Genomic DNA, 16,390 nt, shown 5'->3' on the forward strand with positions numbered 1-16,390 from the left:
AAAGTGCCACTCACCAGCACTGAAGAACTTCTGTGATGAAACAGGGGAAGGGAGGAAGAAAGCAAGGAAAGGGAAGAAAAGCTTGGTTGGCACAGTTGTGATAGGAGAAAGAAAGCAATACGGAAACATCCGTACATAAAGTAAGTATTGGAATTGTAAGAACAAAGAAAAGCAGAAGCAGCACAAAGCATTTATATTTAAAAAAATAGTATTACCTGGTTAAAAATGAATTCATTTGTTGAAGACATAGAAGGAGTACCTTTGTTTTCAAATCTTCATTTATCTGAGCAGCCACCTGAAGATTCTGCTCAAACATCTAGGTTAAAAATAATTTAGTTATAGAAAGAGACCTGTAGCAGTGGCAAACCAAAGAGAGCCCCTGTCTTGTTGGAGACTCTCACTAGCATCAGCTTTACATACGTCTTTCTTATTAAACAAGCCTGTGCAATTGCTGCTGACTAAACCAAAAATTACTATTTCTGTAAGTGTAACTAAATTATTGGCAACCATTAATATACACACAGCAGTTTTCTCCTGACACTGAGAACAGCTGCATTTTTCCTCCAGTAAGAGTACTTAGTATTTCTGATTCAGTAGGAATTTGGCTTTGCAGTGGATCAAATTTATTGGGTCAACTCCTGCAGCTAGTAATAACCTCACAACTCAAATTCCTTTGCCTTCCCCACACACAAAAGCAGCAAGCTAACATCAGTGAAGTAGAAGGGACCAACTTCAGAAACCCAATTAGGTACAACATCCGGGTGACCTGCAGGGAACTGTGTGAGGGAGGAGGGGGACTAGAAAAGAAGGGTACAAAACCAGCTGGAAACGTGAGCTGCTCTCATGCCCAGATGATTTTGAAAGTTTCACTGTTACATGAATCTCAGCACTGCAGCTTCTGACAGCACCACACTATCTAATCAGCCACCAGTTTCTTTGGCATCACACACCTTCCAAAAAGGATTAGATGAAGTCAACCTTGGCACTAATACAAATGAGAGCAAATGTAGAAAAAAACCCAGAAAAAGAAAGAAATAAAGCGTAAAACAATTGTAGGAAGAAGAGAACATCTATCTGTCATTGAAGGTACCTAACACAGTATTTGTAAAGGAAAATCAGAAAATGAGCATAATAAGCTGACTACTAGCTTTCTACTACCAACAGGGTGGTGCAGTTTTGTGTCTGGCTTTTGTATGGCTTTATTTTTAAATCTTAGAAACAGCCTTATCTTTTCTGTTTTGAGGCTATTTCATAATTTGGACAGACATTAATGTTAACTGAAGTCGTACTTAAACAGCAGCATTTTTGATCTTCAACAGCACTCTTTTCCAGTACTAAGGTGTTTGTATGATGAAAAAATTATAGGAACAAATACATGCCTATCTAACTCAGCACCATATTAACAAGCAATATTTTACTAACTAGTAAACATCTCATCTGGTCAGCTTATACTACAAATTTGCATGAAGAGAACCAAGTAAAAGCAGTTAACTAAATATAAATATCAACAAAATAGGTTTGGAAAAATGTATTTGTAATCTACACATAAAAATAACTACCTCTAACTGTAAAAGTGAAGAAGGCAAATAAATGTTCAAAAAACCCAACCCCTCCAACTAACAACTCTATAGGAGAAAACCTATATGTCAATAGGCATAAACCCACCATCATTCCAAACAGCTTGGTTTCCCCCTCCCATCTCTCCATTGCCCAAAATTCATATACAGATTGTCTAGAATAATCAATTTTCCTTATACCTGAAAAACAATAGCTGGGAGTGTCGTCTGATAGTACCCATCTTGATCTGCTTCTGGTTCAGTTTCTTTAATCCAGTCTTTTTTATCTGTCTCCAGTGCTTTTCGCAGCCAGCCAATGATGTTAGACTACATTAAATAAAGCGACCAAGAAAAAGTTATAATTTCACAGAACAAAAAAATCCCACTACAATATTTGGAAGAGCAGTCATTTACATAACACATAGTATATATAGTAGCAGATAATGTTGATCACTCTTCTAATTGCAACAAGATATAGGTAACATAGACAAATTGGAATTTGCAGTAACAAAATAGGTTAGTACTGGTAAACCAGTGATGCAGTTCTTAGGCACATTGCAAGGGGAGTACTCCTAACACAAAGAGCAAGTCAGTTAGGCAGAATCAGCATGTTTATTAACTTTGGAAGCATTCATTAAGCATCAGGCTTTAGGTTTCAAACTGAAATTTTCAAGAGCTGAAAAAAATGGGACAATACTTAATGTAGGAAATTTAACAGGTATCTGCCTGTAGTTCCTCTACATATATTTTAGGAAACCAATGCTTGTTACTGTTGGGGACAAAACCCCAGGATTAGATTAAATGGGTTGTATTTCTTGGAACATAAGTGGTGCAGAAAACTCTGATGGAGATAAGAGTTGACTCTCCTCCCATCTGACCAGCACAGTATACAGCAAACAGACATTAATAACAACTGGTTTTGGAACTAGATTAAGTCAGTTTTGTGGTCAGTTGCATCACACAGATACCATGGACATGTTTGCTACAGTAGGCAGTAAAGATCAACATGTTTGCTAAACATGTAACTGAATTCCTTGATTTCTAAAATAATTATATTTTCAAAAATTTGAAGGTGTCTGACTCTTTTCTGCTTTATTCACATTTAGTCAAAACCCCTGGTAGAAGTTCATAATTCTTTCTAGTGTATAACAGGTATATTAATGTGCCACACCACACAAAATTAACTAGGACCAGCAGGCATGTACAGAAAGGGGAAAAACAGTCTAATAGAGGTCTGTTTTAATGCTAACATTTTCAAATGTATTAAATCAGTATATATTTGGTCAAAACTCCTATCAGAAGATAGAATAAAGGAAGAAACCGAAAACAGTCTTCCTGCACAAGGAACGCTGCTGACCAAACACAGAACTCTAGTTTCCTCCTTTTTTTAAGGACAATGAGTGACCTTGTCAAGTGCTGTACCTGCTAAGTATACATAGTACCACCTTCAGTTACACGAAATGAGGTACCTTCTTCCTCATAAGCATGGAACTACTCTGATGAGATATGACTAACAAAGCAGTTAATCTTTAAGTCAGAAGCCCAGTTTTTACCTTAAGATCACCATTTACAAGAACTTTCTAAAGCTGAGGCACTTAGGGAAAAAATAATCTATTAGAAATCTGCTAATACCTATTAGTATTTTATTTCTTATGAAAATGAGCCATTTTTATTGACTTAAACATCAATACTTGATAGTTACAATTAGGAAATACTTTCATTTATCCAAACCAAACTAGTTATGTTTTGTTTAAAAACAGTTTGAAATCAAACATCAAAAGAAATAAAGTGGAAGTGTAAGCAGGGATGTGTAGAAAATTAGACCAGGCTGAATCCTGTGAAACACATCAGCAGTTTCCGTATTTTCTGCCTTAAAAAGAAGATGCAGCCAAAAAATCAAAACCAGCAAAAGAAAGCCACTGTGTTTAACAGCACAGTAGCTTAGCTTTAATTTATTTATAGATTATAAATACAAGTGTTCTGTATTTTCCAATGAGTAGGGAAAAAACATTACTGAACAACCAATGTAAGTATATTTTTTCATCTTAGTAGGGGATGAAATGAATTCAAAGGCATTTCCTGAGTCAAGCCAAAAGCAGCTTGAGAAAACAAACCGATGTTTTTTGTCCTAAAGGTAAGTGCAGAAAAATAAACTTACATGAAAGTCCTAATAAAGCTAATGTGAAGCAGAGCCTCTACTGGCAACTTCCTTGAGACATAACAAGATTAGTTCATATTATTGTGATACCAAGGCCAAGTAGTTGCTGTTGCTGGACCCATTTTAGCCGCTGGCACATCCAAAGGAGTAGAAAAATTTCCCTCCTCTGCTTGGCAGAGTTCCTAAACTTAGGAGGAGGAGGACTTCAATTGAACAATGTAAGAACAGTAAGTCCAAAGTTCCAGCTACCCTAATCATTAAAGAAAAATACATCTAAAAACCTGACAAACATGTACTGATTCTTTTGCCATGCAATTGGCCAATTTCCAGTGATGCTTAGGATAAATCTAAAGACATCTCTTCTTGGTTAAGATGCACTTAAAACGGCATCCACAAAAGGAAATCATGCTCATGCAGTTGACAGGCATGAAGGGAAAAAGACTGTTAAAAGAATCAGCCTGGCAAACATGAATATCCTGATTACCTTGAAAAGGTCACATCTGTATTAAATGTTGACATGGTTACTATAGGAACCAACTGCATTCAATGGCTTTTCATTACAGTAATACCTAACATACTATAGCTATGAATTTACATGTATGAATAACTCCTTTCTAATAAGCTATGATAAATACAGTCTGTAAAGCATAATTATTCCTTGAAATGTCATGATTTAAATCTATAAAGTCAACAGATTACAATTTTACAAACAGACCTACACACAGTACATGAACGTTTATAAAAGTAGTGATACCAAGTTCACATTCGACACTTTAGTTTCCCCTGATGGAGGAAGTGCACTGAGGCACTAACGCTGCCATAAATGCATCTAAACTTATTTTTGCATTATTACTACTCACAGTAAGTGTCGACATGTACTTGCTGAGAAGCTGGTCAACCACATTTTGTGAAATCAGAGCATCCAGAGAATTCACATCCACTTCGGGAGACAGTTCTGAATTTCCCATCATCTCTGTACTGAGTTTAAAAAAAACAAGCAAACAAAAAGAGACATTATAGATTAGTAAAAAAAACTTGATAAAAAGTTAAAAACTAATCAGTCTTTTTCGCATGACCACTGTAATGGGCAGTTTTCCAATACCTATACATTTCAGGAAGTCCTTAATAGTAACTGCAACAATAACTGCATTTACAAGGAATGTAAATAAAATTAAGTAATAGAACAGGATGTAAAAGCTATAGCCCAGCATATATTAAAACCACATATTACACATGTTTTAAATATTCAGCCCTTTCATGTGTTTCTAACTTTTATGTATGAGAATAAGCAACTGCTTAAGACTGAGTAAAAGCCTATTGGTTCAACCTGTGGGCTCTTAATAGGGGCCAATTTCATGTCTGTTTTAAGTTTATGAGGTGATGACAGACAATTTACACATTCTGAACTTCAGAATGGGAAAGATCAGTAAAAAGTAGGAAATCCTCTCCTCAGTTTCTCAAAAAGGCTTCTGCTTTGCTACTTGTATCATATCTGTATCAAAGCTAAAATACACTGAAAGAAAATCTAACTCTTTCCTGTATTGGTAGAGAATACACCTAAGAAGAGGAGGCACCTCATATGCCAAATCAAAAGCGCATTTCATTAAAGTGATATTTTGTATCTATATAAAATTGTATAATGAGTTGCGTGTGTAACTAAAAAACCCAAAGCTATGCCAAAGCACAACATAGAAAGAACTTTTAATATTTTATGCTTTAAAAACCAGTAACTCTAAACCACACTCTTTAGAGAATGCATTATTAACTGCTGATGGAAATACTTTCAATCATAACACATAAATTGTTCCACATTCCATTTTTAACGTGCTTGCAGAAGGAAGCCACAAATTCTATATTTGCAGTGGCAACTATAAAAAAACAAACAGCAAATTAAAAAAAGAAATCCTAAACAAGTGTTTGGTTTGTATATTTCTGCAAGTTAAAGTGCTCTGGGTACATGCAATAAGTGAGCGTAGTGGTGCTTCCATGTCATGAACAAAGCCCCTCAAAGCACTAAAAAAAACCCCATACAATGCTTCACTACTAAAAAACCCCAACATTTCAGCATTTGAAACTATAAAAGCTGCTGTAACTGAACACTTTATATTTGTAGCTTCTTCCTGAGCCTGTAGGAAAAGAGACTGAAGATATTTTACATGGCCCAAGCTATCTAGAAAACTGAACTTCATTCTCTTGCTGTTTATATAAAGAATACACTTAACAGCAGGACCTGCTCTAAGCTTGTTCAGGGGAATTGTGAGAAGCTGTCTGTGGCACTGTGCCATATAGGAAGATATATCTACCCTCATTATATTATCATTCCCTACTTCAAAAGGCCTCAGAGACATTAAATCTTTCTCAAAGCTTATCAAGCGAAGCCTCAAACAGGCTTCTACCTCTAGCCACCAAAGATAAAAATTCTTACTATACTATCCACTATCACAAGTTCTCTTTCCTGATTGCAACAACCCAACATCTGGGGGAAAAGAAGTGATCGGCAATGCTCTTAGAAGTGTTAGGAGGCTTCTAATTATAGGGAAGAGTTACTTCCCTTCAAAAAAAATCCCAACAATTTATTGTCAAGTTGAAATTTGAGAATTGTATTATCTGGAAACTAACATTTTAAAAGTTTCTATTTTGCCTCCTATGTCAGGCTTGCTCCCAGTCCTGCTCTGCTTTGATCCAGAGACAACATCCAGCTAGATGCATAGTACTGTTCCCTCTGTTCTTCCTTGTGTGAGACTGTTGGCAATGCTTGAAGCGGTATTTGTGAACCCTCAGCAGTTTTGTCAACACTGGATCAGTATCTGATAAAATGCTGTTAAAAAAATACGGGCAACAGTATCTTACAAGACTTTATTTTTTTTTTTTTCCCTAAATGCCTGGATTTTAGACCAGGTAGAGTCCTGGTCCCAGCCTGGTAAAGATTTAGTAATAGCAATGTTTCCAAAGCTCTCATTGATTTAAATATGAAAGACAAATACATCTAGTGCAGTAAAACTACAACCCACTCAAATATTAAAGGCTATTATTCCACATGCAGCATCACTTCTCAGCTGAGAGCTGAATACAATTCTAAAACCAGATTCTAAGACAAGTTCTCATAGGGAAAAATCTGATACCTTTAAAACACCTATCCTGGAAATACTGTAAACAGAAGTAATTAATTACTTTCTTATTGGTTCATTACACAGAAAAAACACCCTCAATACTGCTTCTCTTAGTTAGTATTTTCTCAGCTGGCTTTGAAGTGCAGCTGGAATATGCAAATACAAATATTTATGTTCCCTCTAACATTCAGTTACATTTAATGGAAGTAGAGAAAGATTAGAAAAGACAAAACTAGCTTCTACCATTCAGTGCTCCATAGAAGTGAACAACGAATGTAAGAGCAGCTTAAAAGCAATTTTTTTGTGCCAGTAAAAGCAGGTGAAATATTACAGAAACAATTCTCACGGTGTCATATAGGCCACCCTCCTTCACACCTTAACCATGACATATAAACATAACACACAATAAATTTTCTATAGCTGTAAAACATGTCCAGCAACTGAGATTTGGTAAGCTCTGCAAGTATTCCACTTCAGAACTTTTCCCCATTCTCAATCCTGAGCCTATTCCTTCTTCCACTGTTGACTACAAACATAGACAATAGCTAAATATTACCTCTTTATAACAGTTTACTGTAATCTATAAGAATACAATTATTGTGCTGCCCTCTTTTTTTTTTAAGGGAAGAAACTCAAAGCCTCATCCCTTTTTCCCTCGAGATATTTCGCCTAATTTCCATCACAATTCTTACATGAAGATACAGGGGAGAAGTGCATTCTCAGGTATCTTACACTGCCTTCACAAGACAATACCATCAGGTGCTATGAGCCACACAGCCTGCTGTAGGAGCAAGTCCTTTTGAATTTTTTGCTCTGTAAACAGTTACAATGCTGGCTTTGATCCCTCTTTGTATGACAGAACAGATATTGAGAGAGATTTAGCTTCAAATCATCTAATTCTATTGCAATCTGCTCTGTTTTCTGGGGGACGGGAGAAGGTCAACTTTAAGACCAAGAATCGCCTTACTGGAACATCAACCTCAGGGCTGTGAAGAACCTGGGAGCAGACTTTCTACTGAAGCCACATCCCCATAGGTAGAGGGATTCACATGTTCCCGATTTTCATTCTCTATGGAGTTATTTCTCTGGCCTCCTATTAACAAAGAAGAACAGGCCAATGAACTCAGCTCTTTCTTAGTAGCTTCATGTCTCATATATTCTGCACAGGTATGCAAATATGCCCTAGTGGGTGCTCCTTATTGTTCCTTGCAAAGAAGAAAAAAAGCAGAATTTTACAGTGTAGAGGAAAGCATTACAAAGAGTACTGAACACAAAATTAATCTTAATACTGTTCTGTAGAATTTCTATAACCAGCCTTATCTCCTGCCTATGCCCTTTATGCTATTATCATATTATTACCTATCAAGCATGCAATCTGTTGAATCAGTGAGACTGAAAAATTGAAGACAGCAAAAGTGTACACAGCACGGACTCTGGGTCAGTGCCAGCTCTCAAGAACAGGATTACAGCCATGAGCCACAGAAAGGCTAGCATCACTTTTTCCCCAAACAAATCAGTTGCTCTAGTAACTACATGCCAGCAGAAACAAAACAGTTGCCTTTTGAGCTGCTGCTACTTGGACGATGAAAACAAAAATCCCCCAAACTGCACAACACAAAAGAAGAGTTTAAGAGAAACCTGTAAGCAGAAATTCTAAATAAGCAAATTGCTACAGAATTCTGAGGGAAAACCTGAAGGAAGTTACTACATTCTTTCCATTTAACATCAATGAAACAACACTGAAACAGTCCCAGCCCTGTGAGAAAGAACAATAGAAAGTTGTTAACCACACAGATCTTCTGGGGCTGTGGCCAACAACAATTTTGTTTCACACACAAGCTCTCAATTTCTTCTGCTCTTTCCCAGTACTGGCACACAAATACAAGGTGACGGTAGCTTCAAGCAGGTCTTTAACTTTAAAACTTTAAGCTTACAAAACAGCTCAAAATCACATTAGAAAATGCAAGCAAGTTTAAGGAGTGGTTTCCAGGAAGCAAATGCATAAAAACCATGAAACGAGCATGTTCTTTACTACTGCTCTCTTTGGTTGCATAGACTCATACAATGGTTTGGGTTGGAAGGGATCTCAAAGACCATCTAGTTCCAGGCCCCACTGTGGCTCCTACCCTGGCTGGGGATGCTTATACTTCAACAAACCCCAGTCTTTCCAGTTGCTGATTCTATGCATCCACAGGCTCCAGTGACCCATGGTCTCCATAGAATCGTTTGCCTTGGAAAGGACCTTTAAAGATTATCTAGTTCAATCCTTCTGCCACAGGCAGGGATACCTCCCACTAGACCAGATTGCTCAGTGCCCTATCCAGCCTGGCCTTGAACACTGCCAAGGATGGGGCAGACACAGCTTCTCTTGGCAACCTGTGCCAGTGTTTCATCACCCTCATAGCGAAGAATTTCTTCCTTTATATTTAGCCCAAATTTACCCTCTTTCAGTTTAAAACCATTTCCCCTTGTGTTGTCCCTATGCCCCTTTGTAATAACACCCTCTCCAGATTTCTTGTGCCTGCTTCAGGTACTAGAAGCTGTTCTAAGGTATTCCCTGAGCCTTCTCTTCTCCAGGCTGAACAAATCTAACTCTCTCAGCCTGTCTCCATAGGAAAGGTATCTTACATGTTAACAGACATGCAAATATTAGCACACAGACTGTGTTTTGCATGCTTACTCTCAGCTACTGCTAACAGAAAAGAGATGGGGACCTTACCTTTTGTATGTATTTAAAACCCAAGTTAGAAGGCTAACAATTTCATTTGCTTCCAGGTCCTCCGCAGCAAGCTCTTGCATGCGGGTAGACAAAGCTTGATGGTACATGTCTAGCAATTTGTTGAAAATGTCATAATTTGGAGGAAAACATTGATCCAGCAGGGTTTTAGCCACAAGCAGGTCATCAACGACATATTTACGTATGATTTCCAGATGGCGCACGAGCCACATTTTGTCAGATTCTCTAGTATCTGCTTGAGTGCCTTCAATTCGTGTGCTCACAGTTCTATCCAAAATGTTGAACATCTTTTCTTTCCACTTCTTTGGTCTGCCAGGAGGTATGAACCCAGTTTGTTTTTTCCTGTCTAACATGCGCCTGTCTATTTTCTCTTCCCTCTCAATTATCCTAACAACAGAAACAAGCAAGGTTGGGTCTCGACGGACTGTAACAAGAGATCTTTGAACCACCATCCAAAGTTGCTTTGCCAACTCCTCAGAAAGTTTCTGCATATCCCCAAAGTATGTATGGATGAGGTTCATGTCATGTGTGTTTTTGCTGTCCATGCGATACTGCTCATACATCAGGTTATCACGAGAACATTCCAAATCCATCAGTTTTCGATGAGCTTGCAGAAGTTCCCCTCGCTCAATCAGATCGTGGGTCTCCCTGACTATCTCTGGAACTGAAAGATAGGCAGAGAAGCAGAAAAGAACATAGAATAAAATGACACAGTCAAAATACAGAGAATAAATACAATAAAAGCACTAGGAAACAAGCTGAAGAATGCCTCTAGTAATTATTTTGAAATAATTTAAAGGAAATTACTGTTAAGTACTCAAAAACAGTTAGTAAATGCTGAATGTCTTTATCCATTACTTGTTATAATGCTCCATTTGGATCAGTCATTAAACAAAGATCACAGTGCCAAGAGAACATAATTTCCTTTCCCTTTTCCTCTCCCGCCCCCTCTTAAAAGGAAATAAAAATCCATGAAAATCTACTATGAAACAAACTGCAGCACAAGCTTTCATGTATTTTCTACAAAAGTCATTTAAGTTGCCCTACTAAAAGTCACTTACTCTGCTTAACCTGATGCTACATACACCAAATAATACTGATTTTTACCTCCTTCATGCAGGAAGTTTTTGCCTGCCTAAGGCACAAAGTGAGAATATGGATAATTACCTATGCTGCTAAAGTTTTTAGAAGATTTTTCTTTTTCTTTGTTGTTTTTCAGTATTTGAAGAATACTAGAGAAGAAGAGGGTTAGGATCCTGGGGGGAGAAGAACTGAAAAATCTCAACAGAAAAATGGTCACTGCAAAAAAGACAGCTAGTGATAAAACTGGTGTCCCCAAAAAAAGGTTTGACAAGACACTTATACACAATCATTAATCATGTTGAAAACGACTTGTTTTATAAAATACTTGTTTTGTTCAGAGCGAAGTTATCAACAACTACACCATTTAAGAATCCCAACAGGAGATACTTCACACTAAAAGCTTCTCAGAATGCCTGTAAAGGCATTGTCTCAACTGCATCCAGTGCAAAAAAAACCAACATCCCCAAAATAAGTCAGCATTGTAACATACAAGATTTTGTTGTTCTTGCTGTTCTTTGTTGCTTACATGCAATGCTAGGCATTGAATGTAAATATTACTCTCTTTAAGCAGCCACCCAAATGTATTCCAGTTTGGTACTGTAGCAGTTGGATGCACTCTTACAGAAATTAAACAAATCAATGTGGTACGACTGGTAAACAATTTTGCTTTATAGGTACATTGAGTTACTATCAGCAGAGAAGAGGAAATAAAGGCCTATTCAAATGAAAACAAAATGGTATGATAGGTTTAGCCCTCATTATAGGGGAAAAATTCTTAAAATTACTTACAAGCAGAAAAGTCCTGACAAGGAATTCACCCTGATTCAAGATGGAATGGAATGTGCACCAAAAAGGCTGCATAAGAGGACAGAGGTAATCCTATTTTCTTTATCTTTACAGTACCCACTATATCATATTAATCTTACTTAATTTTGCAAACCTTGACACTTGTGCAGTGGTGCAAGGAAGAAGGGTCTCCCATGTGTAAATCCTTTATGCATGAGTTGCCTTCTGTGATTATGATGCCTGATTTTGAAGCAAAGACTGTGCATAGTTGAAATTGAACTTCATATAGTTTATACTTAGGCTTGTAACATTAATGGAACTCCTTGGAGGCTATTGTGTGAGAAAGACTGCAGGGAATCACTGACTGGAGATCATGACCTTTCATATTTCGCCTTGCTTACACAAAGCTTTTGCTTCCCAAAATCATTTGTAACTATTTTTACCCAACAGGCTTGCTGCAAGTGCCCAACTCACTGGCAACATTCCAAATCTTTCTGAATGTTCTTTCTGTACATGCCACTTGCATATTTCAGTCTTTTATACTACATGTTATTGGTGCTACTGACTGCTAGTAAGAAGCTTCTTTGTGACTTGTGTTTGATGATGAGATAGGCTAGACTAGAAGTTCTTACAGAACAATTTAGACTTCATATATATTAAATGGTTACCAGCTAATTCCCTGAACATGATGCATAGGTGGTGATTTCTCTTTCCCAGCAAAGTTTAAAGTTCTCAACATTACCTGAAAACCTGACAGCTGTTAGTATGATTTTAAAATGCCTTCAGTATGTGATGGATTTTATAAAGACCACAAGATTACCTGAAAATATGTTCTTCAGATTTTCTACAGCAGCTGCCAGTTGGCTATGTTGCACTACGGCATCCTTAACATCCTTGAGGTTTTCTATGGTGTTGATGCTCTGCCTCCAGTCCTTATTGACATCTATCAAAGACTGCTGAATGTCCTTCACATCATTCAGTGCATTGTGCAGTTGACTTAAACCTGTTCGTACTCCATCTAACTGTGACTGTATTGCTGCCTTAAATACAAGGAAGAAGATAAAGAACGAACTCTTATTAATCATGATAAATTTTGCATTTTCAGCATTTCTCAGGAATCCATTTTCATTTCTGTACCTAACATTTTCAGAGAAAACCCACACCTGAAAAGGTAGTGTTATAGCTTACTAGAAAGGCGTAACTTACTCTGTGCATGTGCACTTTTTAATTTTTTTTTTAAGTTCTGAAATTTTATCTAGTTTTCAAAGACCTAGACACAATTGGTTCACCCCAAAGCTAACACAGGAGCATAGGCAGATCATGACCATTATAAATCTATATTAAACCAGGATCATGGGAAGGCAGAATGAGATTTCTTCACGTTGCCTTCTTAATTTCAAAGGATATCAGAATAAAGCTGATCCAGATGTTTCAACAGAATGACTGGTATGTACAGATTCACAGAGCATTTTCCTAAAGCAATTAACAAAATTTGACTAGCAACTGACAATGTTCTAAAAACCAAAACCAAACCCTCTGGTCTGTTATTCCTGAAGGCAAAAACCCAAAATAACTCAAAAGGAATTCAGACAAAATACAGCAAAACCCAAAACTGAGTAAAATTTCAACATTGTGAAACATCAACAGGCACACCAATAATAAAGTACTAGATTACTGTGGGAAAAAGGTTATTGATATAGGTATCTCTTGTGACAGGTGACACTTGAAATAAAGCCTTTTTGAATCAGCTACTAGTCCTGAATATCATTCGACATCCCAGGCATCTTATAGAACATGCATTACAGTGCATACTGAGTGAAAGCAATCAGATCACATCCACAACATTTCTTATGTATGAGGTTCTTAAAAGAGGTGACTAAGATGAAATCAGGTGAGTGGAATATGAATCTGGAAATAACAGACTTCAAGTACAAGCCAAAGACAAGACATCGGTGAAAACAGGTTGCATATCTCAGGGACTTGAAGTAACCAGTAAAGAAATGAGATACTAATGGGTTTGCTAAGTTCAAACCACATTTTTTTGCCATATGTTTAAGGCCAAAAAGTTTGGGCAGTTGTGGAACATTTTGTCTGATACTAGAAGCCAAAGAGGAAATCCTGGTAACTATGAACAACATTTATTGTGTTTTAAATGTACTGGGAAAGTCCCAGAAAAATGCAGTGATTCTTAAACTATTGCTGTTTATGTACTTTCAAATTATGACATGCTGATTTTATTGCTAAAGCTGTATTTTCCTGTCAGACTCAGTACAATTAAGCAGTCGTAAGGCATTTTTATACAGTACCTATTTACAGAACTGCTGCATTAACACATTTTTCCCCTACAGGAACTGAGGTAATTAGGATACTCAAACACTCTGGATGAAATTCAAACACAATCTCTTGAAGCTGAGGATAAGGTATTTTAAAAATCACACAACCATTAACTGTTCGAGAAAATTTCTTCTGAGGCAGAGCTTCAAGTATTACATATTCACACTTTTGCCTACTTAACTTTAGCAGAAACTTGATTATGTTCAACAGAAACAATCACTGATCTTAGTCACCAACATAAATGGCCAAGAAAAATTCTAAACCCATGTTCAGTTTGTGTTCTACTAATCACACGGGGCCAGGGATGGGTGAGGAGTGGGGGAAAGGGGAGACGCATGTCCTAGCATTGTGGACTTTGCTTCCTAGAATGCATATTCATCATGGATTGGACCAACCCTCACCATATTGAAAAAAACCCACAACAAAACCAACCAACCAAAACCAACAAAAAACCCAAACAAAATCAAAGCCAAGCTACCCTAGGAACAGGGCTCAAAACACGTATCTTTCTGGTCCTATCCAAAATAGTACTTCTTATGGGAAAAACTGCTTTGTCACTTACCATCACCTGTTTCAGGAATGTACCCTAAATGCATTTAAGGGCTATTTTGCTTCTTTTTGGTATCTCTGACTATCTATAGATGACTGAAGTTAAGGCAACTTAATAAAAATAACACGGAAATTAGCCAAAAAGTGGATTTAGGCATTTACAAAGCTTACAAAAATACATTTAGTCATCACTGTCTATAGAAGCATACAGTAAGCAAATGACTGCTCATGTATTACAAATAGCTCACAGTAACTAAACAACTGATCCATTATTAATAGACCCCACCACATGCTTCCTGCCTTAAGTCTAAAAAATCCAGTCCAAGTCATCAGCATAAGTTCTGTTTCTATGCTACAGACAAAATTTAACGTGTAATTTGCAAACACATTTTTTTCACTGTGGAAGAAGATGGGGTCTCTTCTACTTCATCCAGCCTCCCATAGAGAAAGCACCATCAAATACTTGTGGGATAAACCGACTTATTCTGAAGTATAAGATTTGATACAGTGTGTACCAGACATTTTTATCTTGTAAACCAAAAAATATTTCCCAAAACACTCTTCTAAGGTTCTACTCCAATTACTTAAGATAGCGGTCAAAATGACTGTTGGCTAATGAGTACCGGTGACAGAAGAAGTCACATAGAGACAATAAACATAGAATGACCTCACTCATAATTTAGGCTAAGTCTGTGTATGTGCATTGTGTGCATGCACTCACATGTACACATGTGAATGAGGAGGGAATCATTGGGTACACTTCCACATCAGTGTCATAGGTTTTAGCCATCTTCCATAAACCCATGTAACAGCCAGAGACTAAACAGACTGACCTTTTTCAGATGCAATCATTGATTTTTTGTTACAAGTTCAGTATTCAGTCATTAAGGCAAAGGTTAGTTGGCTGACAAGCTACACAGCCTGAAGGTAGCTGTCCATGGACAAACTGTCAAAGTTACAGGACATAAGAACACTTGAAATGCTTGAATAAAATTTCATTGAGATGTACAGCATTTGGCTGTGTTACTTTCAGGACACAAAGTTTCTGTTTTGGACACAGATCAAAGATATATATCCACAGTTTAAAATTATGTGAATGAAACTGTAGAATCAAAAAGCAGACGGGGAGGGAGTGGGGAAGTAAAGGAAGGTAGATTGATGCTGCACCACAGATACTCAGGTTTATCAAAGTTTGTACCTTGAGTCGAGCTTCTACTGAAGCCTTCTTACGAGCTTCCCTCCTGCGATACTGCTCCACTTTATCCAGCTGATCAGGACGCTGAAGCATTCCCGCTACTCTCTGAACAGCTGTTGCAACTGCTTCCCTATCCGTTTCCTCCATTGTTGATTAGGACCTCAAAATGCCTTCATAATTTAACAGTACTGAAAGGAAATGTAATATATATTTAGAAATAATTTTTATTTTCATTTGATGGCTATGTGTCATTTCAAAGTTAACGACTGGAGAACTATGGCAGTAAAAACAGTGCAACTTGACAGAAGTATCATTAGACCATATTACAGAGTAGTAAGCAGAATTATACAAGAATCCCTCTTACAGTCAATTCTGTTTCATTAGGTTATCTATCTGAAATGCTCTCCTGTGACCATTTTTCAATTTGTTTTGCTCTCTGTAAGTTACAGAAACCAAACCAAAACCAACAACAAATACAAAACCACAAAAAAAAAAAAAACAAAACAAACCCCCCACAAGCCTGCACCAACAAAAAACCCTGCAAATCTTCATCTAAAAAAAAACAGATTTTGGCTAATCAGAAAGTAGGTTTGCCTATTACAAGGGGAATAAGATGAGCAGAAAGGAATCTTCTAACAGGTATAAGCAAAAAATCCTAACTCTTCCTGAACTAGAGTCTGGTGGAGCCGAGAGAACCAGAGCCACCCTGCAGCAAGAGGCCAAATTTGCTACCAGAAGTGGAGAGAAACATAGCTGTGCAAGCTTCAAACCCAGTGACTTAAGTATAAAGCACTTCCATTTAGACTTCTGATGGATGATTTTATTTTTTTTCCTACTCTTGTTTTCAGTTTTTCTCACAGTATCAGTCCATCAGAGGTGTAG

General features: G+C 37.2%; 1 protein-coding gene across 2 annotated transcripts in view; it reads right to left on the reverse strand.

Annotated features, from left to right (window-relative positions):
* The window catches only part of EXOC3 (exocyst complex component 3), a 28,164-nt gene that overhangs the window by 9,327 nt on the left and 2,447 nt on the right, over nucleotides 1–16,390 (reverse strand). For both annotated transcript variants that reach the window (XM_005153420.4, XM_031052951.2), the window contains 6 exons: nucleotides 15,512–15,696; nucleotides 12,251–12,470; nucleotides 9,544–10,225; nucleotides 4,575–4,692; nucleotides 1,758–1,883; nucleotides 216–316 (listed from right to left, as the gene is read on the reverse strand). In XM_005153420.4, coding sequence (XP_005153477.1) covers nucleotides 216–316; nucleotides 1,758–1,883; nucleotides 4,575–4,692; nucleotides 9,544–10,225; nucleotides 12,251–12,470; nucleotides 15,512–15,655 — 1,391 coding nt within the window. In that variant the 5' untranslated portion in view covers nucleotides 15,656–15,696. The remainder of the gene's footprint in view (nucleotides 1–215; nucleotides 317–1,757; nucleotides 1,884–4,574; nucleotides 4,693–9,543; nucleotides 10,226–12,250; nucleotides 12,471–15,511; nucleotides 15,697–16,390) is intronic.

This window comes from Melopsittacus undulatus, chromosome 1, assembly GCF_012275295.1.
Source record: "Melopsittacus undulatus isolate bMelUnd1 chromosome 1, bMelUnd1.mat.Z, whole genome shotgun sequence".
NCBI classification, from domain to species: Eukaryota; Metazoa; Chordata; class Aves; order Psittaciformes; family Psittaculidae; genus Melopsittacus; species Melopsittacus undulatus.